General features: G+C 35.2%; 1 protein-coding gene across 1 annotated transcript in view; it reads right to left on the reverse strand.

Annotated features, from left to right (window-relative positions):
- Nucleotides 1–4,181: 4,181 nt before the first annotated feature.
- The window catches only part of LOC106091233 (E3 ubiquitin-protein ligase listerin), a 53,881-nt gene continuing 41,970 nt past the window's right edge, over nucleotides 4,182–16,092 (reverse strand). The window contains exons 13-15 of the mRNA XM_013257705.2: nucleotides 4,701–4,892; nucleotides 4,472–4,639; nucleotides 4,182–4,395 (exon numbers count right to left, since the gene is read on the reverse strand). Coding sequence (XP_013113159.2) covers nucleotides 4,336–4,395; nucleotides 4,472–4,639; nucleotides 4,701–4,892 — 420 coding nt within the window. The 3' untranslated portion in view covers nucleotides 4,182–4,335. The remainder of the gene's footprint in view (nucleotides 4,396–4,471; nucleotides 4,640–4,700; nucleotides 4,893–16,092) is intronic.

Raw genomic sequence — 16,092 nt, forward strand, 5'->3', positions numbered from 1 at the left:
ACAATTCTATAAATAATTCCTTTGGTATCTTTGTGTGCTCCTGAATGTCATTCCACTTTTCGGTTATAGTGTTTATGGCTAAATTAACCGGTATGCATGGAAATAGAGACACAACGTCCAAAGATATTAATATCTCATTGTCTCTGATTCCCTTGTCATTGGTTTTTGAGTTGAATTTTATCCTGTCTTTTATGTTGTATTGTGAATCTCTAGTCAAGTTATTTTATATGCCTGTCAGATATTTTGATAGTCCATATGTTAATCGATGAATAAATCGGCCTGACTGGTGTTACCTCCTTATGGATTTTGGGTGAGCCATAAATTCTTGGGGAAATCGCGGTATAATTCGTCAACAGGTTCTTGTTATTTATGCTTGTTATATTCATATTGAATAATTTTTCTACTAATTTGTTGTTTTTGCCTGCAGTCCTGAGGTGGGATCTCTTTTTAGACGTTTATATGTACACATGTCCCTTAGTATGCTTCGCATTTTTGTATCGTAATCATTTTTTTGCAATGCTACGGTTATGCCTCCTTTATCTGCTGACAAAATTAAAATGTCTTTATTCGCCTTTAAAAAACGTCTTGTTTCCCCCACTGTGTCAAATATGAATTTCTCTCCCATGTTTATCTTTTCTTTTCTCAAGTGATCGTCTATAAGTGTGACTAGATTTATTCGTACATTTTCTTGTTGCTCTCTGTCCTCAATTGCTGGAACGCACTCTTCACCTTCGGCCAATACATCAAACAATGGAAACGTTTTTGTTGCTGTAGGCAACGCATATTTGGGTCCTAACGACAGTAACCATTCAACGTTAGATGGGATGTTCTGTTGGGTTTCGTTAACAAACCAACCTCTGTTGTTTTTGAAGTCAAACATTGTTTGTTGTTTTTGTCTCAAACTTTGCAATTTGTTGGTGTGTATTTTTTTCACTTTGTCACTGTGTGCGTTGCGTATGATGCTCTCTCTCTCTATACTATACTCTCCGTCCATGAGATTGCTGAGCCGATCTCTCGCTTGTGCAAGTATGACGGTGTTTGTATTTAGTTGATAGTGATTGAATTGTATCAGTAGTTTTAGTATTCGATGACCTCGAGCCAAACCAAGAAGATCAAGTTATAAAATTCCAAAGATCAACAATAAAATCATAGAAGTGAATAAAAATGTCTAATAAATTGGTATAAAACACCACGCTCAAAAAAATGTCTTTATGTGCACTCGCAACTAAGAGTTCTTTCTTATTCTGGGCTTGGGCGTAATCGCTTCCACATTAGGCATCTTATCGCAACCCTTCAATCAAAAATTATTCTATACATCCCTTTTTCTATAGCTACTAACTATCTATAGCTTCTAACTATACGTTTACACTAACAAAAAAGCTACAAGCAAGATGGATTATTTACAGGTAGTGGCAGTTGCTCAATAACTGTGTGCACTATCTGCTAAATCAGTCATTGGTGCAACTCTAATTTTGTATATGTTACTAGTTCCCGCCATGTTTCGTTGTTTGTGTGTGTTATGGTTCTTAACTACAATACAGACACACAATCAAAACTCGTTGAGAGATAGTGCATTTCGCGAGAAAAATTGTACTCAGCTGTTTACGGTACACTACCTGGTAATTATGTATTGCCTACAAGTACGATTTCTTTTCACTACATGGTAACCCTCAGTACGCTTTTATGCAACTATACATGTCAACATGATATGCCATTTGCCCAGAAAACTCCCATACGATCATACATATAAAAAAACGAAGAAATATCGATATATTCGCACATATTGCGAACCATTGGAAATTTTGTGTTTACATTTAGGTTCCATTATTTACCACACATCATAAAAAAGGTAACTGCCGACCTATCCACCGCTGTAGGATAGGGGTATATTCTTTTGGTCATTCCATTTGCAACACATCGAAATATCAATTTCCGACCCCACAAAGTATGTATGTATATTTCGGATCGTTGTAAAATTTTAAGACGATTAAACGATGTCCGTGCGTCTGTCCGTCCGTCTTTTGTAATCACTCTAGAGCCTTCAAAAATTTAGATATTGAGCTGAAATTTGGCACAGATACGTCTTTCCGATGCACGCTGGTTAAATTCTTGAACGGGCCAAATCGGACCATGTTTGGATATAGCCGCTATATAGACCGATTTTCCGATAAAGGGTCTAATGCCCATAAAAAATTTATTTTTCATCCGATTTTGAAACCGTGAGTAGTTTAAGGCTTCCCGACAGCTGACCCAAATATGGTTTAGATCGGACTATACTTAGACCCTGAAGACCCTAAAAGGTCTGAAGACCCTAAAAGCTTTTTTTATTACCCGATTTCGCTTTAATTTGAAACAGTGAGTTTTTCGGAGCCTCACGATATCCGACCTTAGTATGGTTCAGATCGGTTTATAATTGGATATATCTGCCAAAAAGACCAATATTTTGTTGTACAAAATTAAATAGTGACATACACATAGCCCATAAAGTCTGCGTTCACACGGCAAACTTTTATGATTGGTTAAAGAACACAAAATAAAATTATAAATCAAATCAACTCTTTTACATATATTTTTTCTTCATATTCCTAACATAGTTTTTTAATGTTAGGAATATGAAGATTCTATGTTTGGTTAAGCACTTTCCCTCTAGAGCGATTGATAACAATTAAATATAAGCACCACAAAGTCTGCGTTCAGTAATTAAAAATAAACAAAAGAGTTATTTAAACACAAAATAAAAGCATATTAACACATTCCTAATATTTGGTAGGATAGCCACGTTGTTTTAAGACTGCACTTAGTCTATTTGGCATGGAGTTTGCCAACTTCTCTGTTTCCTCAGAAGTTATTTTCGTCCATTCTGCTTGCATGACACTTCGTAACATCTCCTTGCTGGTTATAACGTGCTTACAAATTTTTTTCTCCAATAGATCCCAAAGATGATCAATGGGGTTGAGATCTGGTGATTGGGGTGGTGTTTTAAGCTGCTTTGGAGTGTTATATAGAAGCCAAAGCCTAACAACCTCCGATGTATGCTTTGGATCGTTATCTTGTTGGAACCAAAATGTCGTTGCTAACCCTTGTTTAGCAGCACTTGGTTTCAATTTTTTTTTTTCAAAATATTGAGATAACCCCATTTATCCATTTTGGACTCAATAAATTCTAATTGACTCACTGTACTAGCAGCCATACACCCCCACACTATAACTCCACCACCACCGTGCTTCAGATATGCATATTTCCTTTCCTTTAGTTTCCATGTTTCCAAATTTATTAATTAAAAAAAACACGTGTAACTATCACTTGTTATGACAATGAACTGAAACTGATCAAAAATAAGAACAAGCATCATAAAAAGTAACGGTACTTTCGAAGTAAACAAAGTGAACGCAGACTTTTTGGTTGTCATAATTTCTTTTTATGAGACAAAAGTATCGATAGAACAAAAAAGCAACAGCAAACTTGTATTTGTTTTTGTTTTCTAATTTAAGAAATATAAAGAAACAACATATACAACAAAACTTAAATTTATTTATTGATTAAACGATAACGGATACCATAATCCAAAAAATGCGAAACTGCCCGGAAGCGTTTAGAGAAGGCAATCCATAATGAACCTCTCCCATGACAAAAAAAGACGAACACGTCCTTTCTTTAATGATGGCGACATTTGTATGTATTCAGCTATACAGTTTTTATTACGAAGAGATGTCGTTAATGTGTAATGCTCTTTGTGACAAAGAGAGACAGTAAGATTTCTAAAGAAAATATTTAACAAAAAGGGCAAAAAACATTAACTAGAAATGCAAAAACCGTACGTTAAGTGCAGTGGTGACCAACATGAAAATAAGACTGTATGCGTGAATTACTCTTCCGAATTTTTTACATATCTCTCTTAGAACGAAAATACATTTATCCGACAAAAAGATTCATGTTTTTTAAAAGAAAACATAATAATAAACAAAATTATTAATTTAATCAGAAAAACATTGTTCTTAAAATGAAAATACAAAAATGATGCGTACACCCATGGGCATTTTTATTCGTTGCTGTCTGAACTACTGTGCAAAAAACACAAAGTTGCCATCCCTGCCTAACTAGATATTGCTCCGTATTAACCAATCCCCGTTTTGACCTTTTCAGCCCTTCGAAACCTCATTCATTCTTTGAGTTCACAAGTGTTTCTATTACTTCATTGCATTTATTATTAATTTAAATATCATAAGTATCCCCTTATTTTAAATTATCTTCAAGATATACCATACATACATATGTATATTTAGTTTACGCTACACATTTTGAACATAAATTACTATTGCTTTTTCTTGTAAGACATTAGAAGACATTTCTACATATGGGACAGGTCGATTTGGAGCTCGTTGTAAACCATTTATACTGAGGAAAAGAAAACAAAAAAGATTTTAAACATTTATACCACGTCATTTATAAACCAGATTTTAATGTCGCTTACCAAACAGGGGCCATGGAACTTCTTTTTACACGTCTTACAAGTTAGTTTGGGCAATTGGCAGGTGTCCTGATGTATTACGGTATAACAGACATAGCATTCTTCGACACCTTCAAATTTCTTGTCTAGATTATTCTTCCATAAAGCCAGGCCATCGAATATAGTACCATTCTGTGAAAAATGTAAAGCGTAAGGTTATCCAACATCTAAGCGGAGTTTTGTTCAAAATTACCTGATGTGTTAAGAATATGGTCAATTGCATAGCCACATTGCGTGAAGAAGAACGACCACCAATTTGTTTATTACAATCAACTTTAACAGAGCCGAGGGGGTAATTGGAAGCAAGGGTGATTACTAGCTCCATGCGAGCCTCATCGATCGAGTAAACAGCTAAAACTTCTCGAGTTGACATATGGACTGTGACCTGGAAAAAATTAAAAAAAAAAATAAAATTAATTAAAGATATGTTAAAATTTTTTTTTTTATTTGAGAATACAATATCTCATTTTTTTCAATGCAGTCTTGAAAATAACATCTGGTAAATGGCAACCCCCATTACGCATACCCCGAAAAAGTCGATTTTTGAAGCAGCATATCAATCAGTAGACAATGGCGTCGCGTTCACATCAAGTGGCTTTTGGTAAAGTTCACGCGGATGCGTTCAGTTAATTCTTCCACAACAGCCAATTTATGGAGCATTCGTCGAACAGTGGTGTTAAAAATTCCCATAGCAGCGGCGTATTTGAGAGCCGTACGCCGGGGAGAACGTACAACTGACTGTTTCACCTTTTGGCTATCGACGGCGAAGGCCCGCTACCCCCTAAACCAGAGCATGATGGCAACTTACTGGAGAGAATGACAAACTTGAGGACTTCGAGATGCGCCACCTCTCGACCCCCTACCCGACCAACTCACCGCTCGGAACTAAATAAGTCCTTCGAGTAAGATTCTCCGACGCCCCTTGTACATAGAAATTTTTGTTGAAATTTGACATACGCAACATTCAGACCTATCAGTAATATCTAGTGGAGAGTCTCATTGAGAAACCAGGTGGCCCCGGCTCTTGCTTAAATGCTGAGTGCCTATGATGCTCGATATGACATTGGCGCATTTAAATAACCAATGGCTACTACGTTCTTTCGGCGATTCGGCTTACTTGCCTATAGAAGCTTGACGAGGATGGCTACCTCCACATGCGAATGTGGCTAAAACAACAACAGTAAAGAACACCTACTCCAGAACCGTTTCCATCATCAGTCATTGTCGGTGAGGTGTAACTGATGGATGGAGTGGGTGCATTTCCGATCTTGCTCTGGCCTAACGTCACTTCGGGAGTATAGCCGCACTGAATATGTTGCAAAGTGTTGTGCGAACATAGACACCAGTGGGTCGCAAGCGTCACCGCCGTCGAACTGTGTGACCGCTCCGACCTCTCTTTTGCGTCAATGTACGCAACAGCAACACTCCATCCCCAATATTGCCGACCCATTGCCGGTAAGAGCATATTTCTTGCAATTAAATTGCAATGGTCTATGAGACAAGATCGACGAATAGTATATGTAAAGATTCAGAAGAACATATTGGTTGCAGCCTTCCAGGAGACAAAGCTGACCCGCAAGTTAGGTGGTGCTCTTAGTTATTCGTCGCTTCGAAATCGATTATAAAGTTGTTTATATGTTATGCGAAATTAAAAAGTAGTTTTTCAACCTAAAATTACCTTTTTAGTACCATTTCAAAATTTGCATTTTCCATCACTGGGCTGTACAGTTGCGACAATGTGCTACGTAAGGGTTGGTATTCTATTCGGCTTTCGGAATAGTAGCTGGAATTTTAAATTGTTCCGCGAGCGGAATTTGACAGCAATCAAATGTTTTTGTTTCCATACCAAAACACGTTTTTTTTATCTGCACTTATTGTTTTCACCATTTAATTTATTTTATCGCAAATAAATGAGGAAAAGCGAACCAATAAAACATACAAAAACGATGCCCGCAATGCTTTCAAGTGTTGCCACTTTGATTTTTTTTTAAACATTTTCAAGGTTTTTTTTTTTATATGGAGTTTGACAGCATTCCGCTTGAAAAGCTGAACATAATACTCAGCTTAAGGGTTGGTATTCTATTCTGCTTTCGGAATAGTGGCGGAAATCTTTAATTGTTCCGCGAGCGGACTTTGACAGTTTTGTTTTGTTTTTATTTTCATACCAAAATACGTTTTTTATCTGCACTTATGGTTTTATTATTTTTTCGCAAATAAATAAAATAACAAAAAGAAAAAACGAACCATTAATGCCAATAAAACAAAAATGATGACTAAAATGATGTCAAGCGTTGCCATTAAAATTTCTTTTTGGCATCTCTTCTCAACAAAATTAAGATCAAAATAAAAATGCCAAATCAGGGCGAGAGTGAGAACCACAACCAAATACTCTCTGTAATAAATGCAACAAACCACAAGCTACAAGGTGAAATCATGGAGAAACTAACGGCATCAGTCAAAAGGGGGAGAGAGGATCAACGTACGTCGGAGAGTACGCCAAAAACACCAATGTTATCAACTCCCGCTTCACCAACATGCATAGAACATCTGTAACTAATAAAAGCAATGTTGAAAGAAAGCGAGGAGAGAGTTGTGTCACATATCAACAAGAGAGCCGACGAAATTGAGGCTAAGCTGGTAACCATGCAAAATCGTCAAATACAAGTTGAAGAAACAACAAAAACGGTATGTGAAAGAATTTCTGAGAACGAATGCAAGAAATCAAGAGCATGGGAAAAGAAATATTCTCATTGAAATCACAAATACAGGAGCAGGAAAATTTATCTGTTGCATGCGATCTGCGTGTTAACAGCATTCCTTATAATAAAGCCGAGAATTTGTACACTGTATTCGATAGTATTTGCAACGCTTTAAATATACCTACTCCTCAGTATAAAGGCATTTACCGAATGCAAAGTAAAAATAAGCAACTAAAGGATACTACAATTATAATTCAAATGCTTACGCCTAATTTGAAAAATAGTTTCCTTTGGGCGTTGTCGCAATTAAAAAGACACGCCAAAAGTCCCTTACACCTGCAACATGTTGGCTTTTCATCAGATCACCCAATACGAATTTAAGAGAATCTCACATCGATGAATTTGAAAATATTACAAGCTGCTATAAACCTGAGAAAACAAAATATGATTGCATCCACATATTCATTATGTGAATCCCACAACAAATGGAGAACCTTTATAAATCGAAAGCCTTTCTAACTTGCATTCCTTCTTCTGTCAGTTATCAGCTGTTACTTTTAGCTTGCTTTAGAAAAAAAGTGTAAAAAAAGTATATTTGATTAAAGTTCATTCTAAGTTTTATTAAAAATGCATTTACTTTCTTTTAAAAAATCCGCAATTACTTTTTGGGCAACCCAATATATTGCCATTCCTAAAATGTTTATAGAAATTAAATACATACTTTTATCTAAATGGTCCCGCGTTGCCAAAACCTGTATAAATGTTACCTATAAATAATACAGGCAGTTCCAGAGACGGATTGAAGAATATGATTCACATTCTAGCCAAGCAGAATAGAGGTTTGAATATTTGCCACTACAATGCGCAGAGTCTACTCAGAAAAATTGATGAATTTCGATATATCTATGTGTCCGAAACTTGTTTTTCGAAACGACAGATGTTCGTTAGGAGGTGGAGTCGCTATCTATGTTAAGAACAACATCCCGTGTAAGGTTATTCGAAAACAGACATAGATGAGAAAGTAGAGTCAATATTTGTAAAAGCAATTGCATATTCACATAAGTTGCTTCTAGGATGTACAATATTTATTGACCAAACAAATCCATACCGTATGACTCAATAATAAGCACTTTACTTGATATGTCCGTGAATTATGATGAAATTGTAGTTGGTGGTGATCTGAATTCGAATCTTTTCTGAGAATTTACACTTATAGACTCTTTAAACGCAATGGGTATGCAATCCGTGAATACAAGCACCCCAACGCATTTCACTGCAAACACTAATAGTCTCCTGGACATTTTCCTCGTTTCAAATATCGACATAGTTTTGCTCTATGATCAACTTTGCGCACCATGCTTCTCAAAACACGAAGTTATTTTCTTAACGTATAATGCTGAACCACCACAAGAAGAAGAACCAATAAAATATTATTGGGTTGCCCAAAAAGTAATTGCGGATTTTTTAAAAGAAAGTAAATGCATTTTTAATAAAACTTAGAATGAACTTTAATCAAATATACTTTTTTTACACTTTTTTCTAAAGCAAGCTAAAAGTAACAGCTGATAACTGACAGAAGAAGGAATGCAATTCACAAGCTGTGAAAAAATTTGTCAACTCCGGCTTTATGAAAAATCCGCAATTACTTTTTGGGCAACCCAATATAATTTTAAGAAAAGAGAGTTTTATAAAATAAGTGTGAACAAAATTTTTGCCATGGTTTCGGCAGATGAACAACTCGAATTTTTTAATGAGAAAGTGCGATATTTACAAAATTATGCAGTTCCGCAGCATATACCTTGTGCAAGAAGTCGAAGAAATAATTCTTGGTTTAACCCAGCTATAAAAGAATTAATAAACAAAAGAAATATTGCATTCAATAGATGGAAAATATAGAAGAATTCCGATCACTGAGGTCTGAGGTCAACAAGGCGATACAGAGAAGCAAAAGAATCTACCATGCCAACAAATTTCAAAATGCTACAAATACAAAAAAGGAGTGGAAAACTATACAGGCAATAGAAATCGGCGAAAAACACCACTAATAAAATTTGGGGATCCTGATAAAATGAATGAAGCTTTCATAAACGTGACACATAACTTAAATGTCCAAAGCTCATCATCTACCATCACCAACATAGATAGTCCCATATCGAATGTATTTACAATGTACCCTTCATTTGAATTCTCATGCGTACAAACCAGTGATGTACCAAAATGTTGCCTGTCTATAAAGTCTGATGCTGTAGGAGTAGACACCATAAACCCAAAATTTATCAAAATTATATTAAAGTTTATACTGCCATTCGTAACACATATTTTTAATACAATTTTGACAACGAGTCAATATTCAAGAAGTTGGAAACATGCTAAAGTCATTCCAATCCCCAAAACTGCAAATGAATGTCGACCCATATCAATCCTTCCTTTCTTGTCAAAAGCTTTTGAAAGAGTTGTTCATCAGCAGATATATGAGTATTTAAATGAACAAAACTTCTTTCAAATAGACAGTCTGGGTTTCGACCAAAGCACAGCTGTATAACTGTACTTATCGATGTCACCGAGGAAGTAAGATCAAGTTTGGATGATGGAGTGCTTTCCTGTCGTCTATTGCTAGATAACTCCAAAGCATTTGACTGTGTTGACCATAGCATATTATGCAGAAAGCTAAAACATTTTTTCAACTTTACAAGCACTGCAACCAAGCTAATATCTAACTACTTACGGGATCATGTCCAGTCTGTCGTGGGAGCAGGGGGTTCCTCAAGGGTCCATTTTGGGACCGCTTCTGTTTTGTATATATACAAATGAACTGCCAACCAGACTGCAAATTTTGCCTATGAACATTCAAATTTATCTGAATTGCTCAAAGACAAAACTATGTCATGGAATAGAGAAGCTAAACACCGACTTAAGAAATATCAACATGTGGGCTATGGAAAACAAATTGCACATAAATCCAAACAAATCAAAGTTCATTATTTTTCAAACCGCTGCCAGGAAGTGGTGTGCGAATACCCTGTGCAAGTTGGAAATAACGTAATCAAATAGGTATATAAAGCAATAAATCTTGGTGTAATTATTAATCAAATTCTAATATGGAAGGACCATATCATATCAGCGGCAGGCAAAATCTTCGGAATGTTAAGAACACTCTATAAAACATATTTATACACACCACAGAACATCAGATCGCTTTTAGCGAAATCATGTCTTGTACCTATACTCCTATATGGCTGTGAGTTGTTAAGCCAATGTGACTCGAGAAGCAGAAATCGGTTGGTAATGGCGCATAACGCGATAATAAGATATATCTATGATCTAAGAGATATGCAAGTGTTTCAACTTTAACAAAAAAGTTGCATGGTATCGCATTCGGCGGTTTACTTTTTACAAGAACACTTTTGATGATACCTAAGTAAGTGTACAACAGAACTCCTGAAAATCTTCACGCCAAACCTAAAATTGGTAGATCTAGCAGAAGAATTGTAATAGTACCAATTCGCTATCGTCTCCTGATATCTGAATGGCAATTTTTCTACAATGCTATTCGTCTTTGGAACTCTCTGCCTACTTCAATTTATTGGCAACGTAAATGCTTTTAAGAAAGCTTTATATGATTATTTCTAATAATTTTGTTATGTTATGTTAAAAATTGTCTACTTATGACAGAAAACTTATTTATTAATTTGGTTACTTGTTTAATTATCTTATCTATTTTTTTTTGTTAGATGAGATTATTATCAACACAAATTTTATTATTGAATCAACTATTGTAACCATCTTATTATTACAACAAAAGTCACATACTATAATTATAAGATTTAAAATCTTGTTGTATGTGAAACTGAAACAAATAAACAAACAAATACTCAGCTTAAGGGTTGGTATTCTATTCTGCTTTTTGAATAGTCGCGGAAATCTTTAATTGTTCCGCGAGCGGAATTTGACAGTTATGTTTTGTTTTTATTTTCATTTATTTTCGAGATGTCACTGCATCTCCAGACTTTTTTGAGTTTAAGAAAGGCGCTTCTAGCCCTGTTGATACGTTTCCGGATATCAGCTTCTGATCCTCCGTCCTTAGTAATTTTGCTGCATCTTCATCGACATGAAGCCCACACCTCTACAACAATAGTGGCATCAGTGCAAATTCAGCTATACGATACAACAACACTTGTGGTGTCGGGGACGCATCGATAAATTTCAGAAATTTCATCAAACTCCTACAGAAATATTGCTGAGTGATAAGGTTGACAGACTCAACAAGCTTTTCGGAAAAATGAAAGTCAAATTACACAACGCTACAGGTGCTTTTATAACTTGCAAAGATAGACAACGAAGACATCAAAGAGTATGCATGTCGCGTCAACTTGCAGTGCGAATTGTTCAAGATGAATGAATTGCAGATCAATCAATCAATCAATCAACTCAAGTCTGTTAGAGACAATGCCAATCCCACACGTCTTCTCAAAATGCTCGATTGGTAGACACAACACAAATTATTCTAAATCTTAAAGCTGACAACACGCTGATAGAACATCAACCAAATGTTATATGTGCCGTAAAAAACCGAAAGTCGATCCAAATGATGCAGGACGAACTATGGATCCCAAATTGGAACGAAAAGTCGACTTTTAGATTTTTCGACTTTTATCAAAATGGCAAATGTCGATTTTTAGACTTTTCGACATTTCTTTGCAAAAAGTCAACTTTTCGACTTTATCAAAGAGCAGACGTAATGACTTTTTGCCAAAGATTTGCAAAATTTTCTGAATAATTTTCTAAATATTTTTTGTAAACTTTTGCCTTCAAGATTAAGAAAAAGATTAAGAAAATTAAGAAAAAATGTAAATGCAAAATTGGTTCATTTTTATATGAAATCACCCCGCCATGTTAAAGCTAATATGGCTAATATTTTTTACTAAATTTCAAAAGTTTCCACATTCACGCTTATTTTTCCCTTTTTTTGTATATAAATTAAAGCTTGAAATGATGTTTTTCTGAATGTTAAAACCCAAGTAGAACATCACATTTTATTGCAAATATGAGTAACGAACTTTTATTCTCTATCACTTCCTCTATAAAACCCTAAAAAAAATAAAGAAATGTACCCTTATATAGGAGCTTCTGTAAAATATTGGTCGACTTGACCATGGGTTTCGACCAAAGCACAGCTGTATAACTGTACTTATCGATGTCACCGAGGAAGTAAGATCAAGTTTGGATGATGGAGTGCTTTCCTGTCGTCTATTGCTAGATAACTCCAAAGCATTTGACTGTGTTGACCATAGCATATTATGCAGAAAGCTAAAACATTTTTTCAACTTTACAAGCACTGCAACCAAGCTAATATCTAACTACTTACGGGATCATGTCCAGTCTGTCGTGGGAGCAGGGGGTTCCTCAAGGGTCCATTTTGGGACCGCTTCTGTTTTGTATATATACAAATGAACTGCCAACCAGACTGCAAATTTTGCCTATGAACATTCAAATTTATCTGAATTGCTCAAAGACAAAACTATGTCATGGAATAGAGAAGCTAAACACCGACTTAAGAAATATCAACATGTGGGCTATGGAAAACAAATTGCACATAAATCCAAACAAATCAAAGTTCATTATTTTTCAAACCGCTGCCAGGAAGTGGTGTGCGAATACCCTGTGCAAGTTGGAAATAACGTAATCAAATAGGTATATAAAGCAATAAATCTTGGTGTAATTATTAATCAAATTCTAATATGGAAGGACCATATCATATCAGCGGCAGGCAAAATCTTCGGAATGTTAAGAACACTCTATAAAACATATTTATACACACCACAGAACATCAGATCGCTTTTAGCGAAATCATGTCTTGTACCTATACTCCTATATGGCTGTGAGTTGTTAAGCCAATGTGACTCGAGAAGCAGAAATCGGTTGGTAATGGCGCATAACGCGATAATAAGATATATCTATGATCTAAGAGATATGCAAGTGTTTCAACTTTAACAAAAAAGTTGCATGGTATCGCATTCGGCGATTTACTTTTTACAAGAACACTTTTGATGATACCTAAGTAAGTGTACAACAGAACTCCTGAAAATCTTCACGCCAAACCTAAAATTGGTAGATCTAGCAGAAGAATTGTAATAGTACCAATTCGCTATCGTCTCCTGATATCTGAATGGCAATTTTTCTACAATGCTATTCGTCTTTGGAACTCTCTGCCTACTTCAATTTATTGGCAACGTAAATGCTTTTAAGAAAGCTTTATATGATTATTTCTAATAATTTTGTTATGTTATGTTAAAAATTGTCTACTTATGACAGAAAACTTATTTATTAATTTGGTTACTTGTTTAATTATCTTATCTATTTTTTTTTGTTAGATGAGATTATTATCAACACAAATTTTATTATTGAATCAACTATTGTAACCATCTTATTATTACAACAAAAGTCACATACTATAATTATAAGATTTAAAATCTTGTTGTATGTGAAACTGAAACAAATAAACAAACAAATACTCAGCTTAAGGGTTGGTATTCTATTCTGCTTTTTGAATAGTCGCGGAAATCTTTAATTGTTCCGCGAGCGGAATTTGACAGTTATGTTTTGTTTTTATTTTCATTTATTTTCGAGATGTCACTGCATCTCCAGACTTTTTTGAGTTTAAGAAAGGCGCTTCTAGCCCTGTTGATACGTTTCCGGATATCAGCTTCTGATCCTCCGTCCTTAGTAATTTTGCTGCATCTTCATCGACATGAAGCCCACACCTCTACAACAATAGTGGCATCAGTGCAAATTCAGCTATACGATACAACAACACTTGTGGTGTCGGGGACGCATCGATAAATTTCAGAAATTTCATCAAACTCCTACAGAAATATTGCTGAGTGATAAGGTTGACAGACTCAACAAGCTTTTCGGAAAAATGAAAGTCAAATTACACAACGCTACAGGTGCTTTTATAACTTGCAAAGATAGACAACGAAGACATCAAAGAGTATGCATGTCGCGTCAACTTGCAGTGCGAATTGTTCAAGATGAATGAATTGCAGATCAATCAATCAATCAATCAACTCAAGTCTGTTAGAGACAATGCCAATCCCACACGTCTTCTCAAAATGCTCGATTGGTAGACACAACACAAATTATTCTAAATCTTAAAGCTGACAACACGCTGATAGAACATCAACCAAATGTTATATGTGCCGTAAAAAACCGAAAGTCGATCCAAATGATGCAGGACGAACTATGGATCCCAAATTGGAACGAAAAGTCGACTTTTAGATTTTTCGACTTTTATCAAAATGGCAAATGTCGATTTTTAGACTTTTCGACATTTCTTTGCAAAAAGTCAACTTTTCGACTTTATCAAAGAGCAGACGTAATGACTTTTTGCCAAAGATTTGCAAAATTTTCTGAATAATTTTCTAAATATTTTTTGTAAACTTTTGCCTTCAAGATTAAGAAAAAGATTAAGAAAATTAAGAAAAAATGTAAATGCAAAATTGGTTCATTTTTATATGAAATCACCCCGCCATGTTAAAGCTAATATGGCTAATATTTTTTACTAAATTTCAAAAGTTTCCACATTCACGCTTATTTTTCCCTTTTTTTGTATATAAATTAAAGCTTGAAATGATGTTTTTCTGAATGTTAAAACCCAAGTAGAACATCACATTTTATTGCAAATATGAGTAACGAACTTTTATTCTCTATCACTTCCTCTATAAAACCCTAAAAAAAATAAAGAAATGTACCCTTATATAGGAGCTTCTGTAAAATATTGGTCGACTTGACCATGGGTTTCGACCAAAGCACAGCTGTATAACTGTACTTATCGATGTCACCGAGGAAGTAAGATCAAGTTTGGATGATGGAGTGCTTTCCTGTCGTCTATTGCTAGATAACTCCAAAGCATTTGACTGTGTTGACCATAGCATATTATGCAGAAAGCTAAAACATTTTTTCAACTTTACAAGCACTGCAACCAAGCTAATATCTAACTACTTACGGGATCATGTCCAGTCTGTCGTGGGAGCAGGGGGTTCCTCAAGGGTCCATTTTGGGACCGCTTCTGTTTTGTATATATACAAATGAACTGCCAACCAGACTGCAAATTTTGCCTATGAACATTCAAATTTATCTGAATTGCTCAAAGACAAAACTATGTCATGGAATAGAGAAGCTAAACACCGACTTAAGAAATATCAACATGTGGGCTATGGAAAACAAATTGCACATAAATCCAAACAAATCAAAGTTCATTATTTTTCAAACCGCTGCCAGGAAGTGGTGTGCGAATACCCTGTGCAAGTTGGAAATAACGTAATCAAATAGGTATATAAAGCAATAAATCTTGGTGTAATTATTAATCAAATTCTAATATGGAAGGACCATATCATATCAGCGGCAGGCAAAATCTTCGGAATGTTAAGAACACTCTATAAAACATATTTATACACACCACAGAACATCAGATCGCTTTTAGCGAAATCATGTCTTGTACCTATACTCCTATATGGCTGTGAGTTGTTAAGCCAATGTGACTCGAGAAGCAGAAATCGGTTGGTAATGGCGCATAACGCGATAATAAGATATATCTATGATCTAAGAGATATGCAAGTGTTTCAACTTTAACAAAAAAGTTGCATGGTATCGCATTCGGCGATTTACTTTTTACAAGAACACTTTTGATGATACCTAAGTAAGTGTACAACAGAACTCCTGAAAATCTTCACGCCAAACCTAAAATTGGTAGATCTAGCAGAAGAATTGTAATAGTACCAATTCGCTATCGTCTCCTGATATCTGAATGGCAATTTTTCTACAATGCTATTCGTCTTTGGAACTCTCTGCCTACTTCAATTTATTGGCAACGTAAATGCTTTTAAG

The sequence above is a fragment of the Stomoxys calcitrans genome, chromosome 1, assembly GCF_963082655.1.
Source record: "Stomoxys calcitrans chromosome 1, idStoCalc2.1, whole genome shotgun sequence".
Classification (NCBI taxonomy): Eukaryota; Metazoa; Arthropoda; class Insecta; order Diptera; family Muscidae; genus Stomoxys; species Stomoxys calcitrans.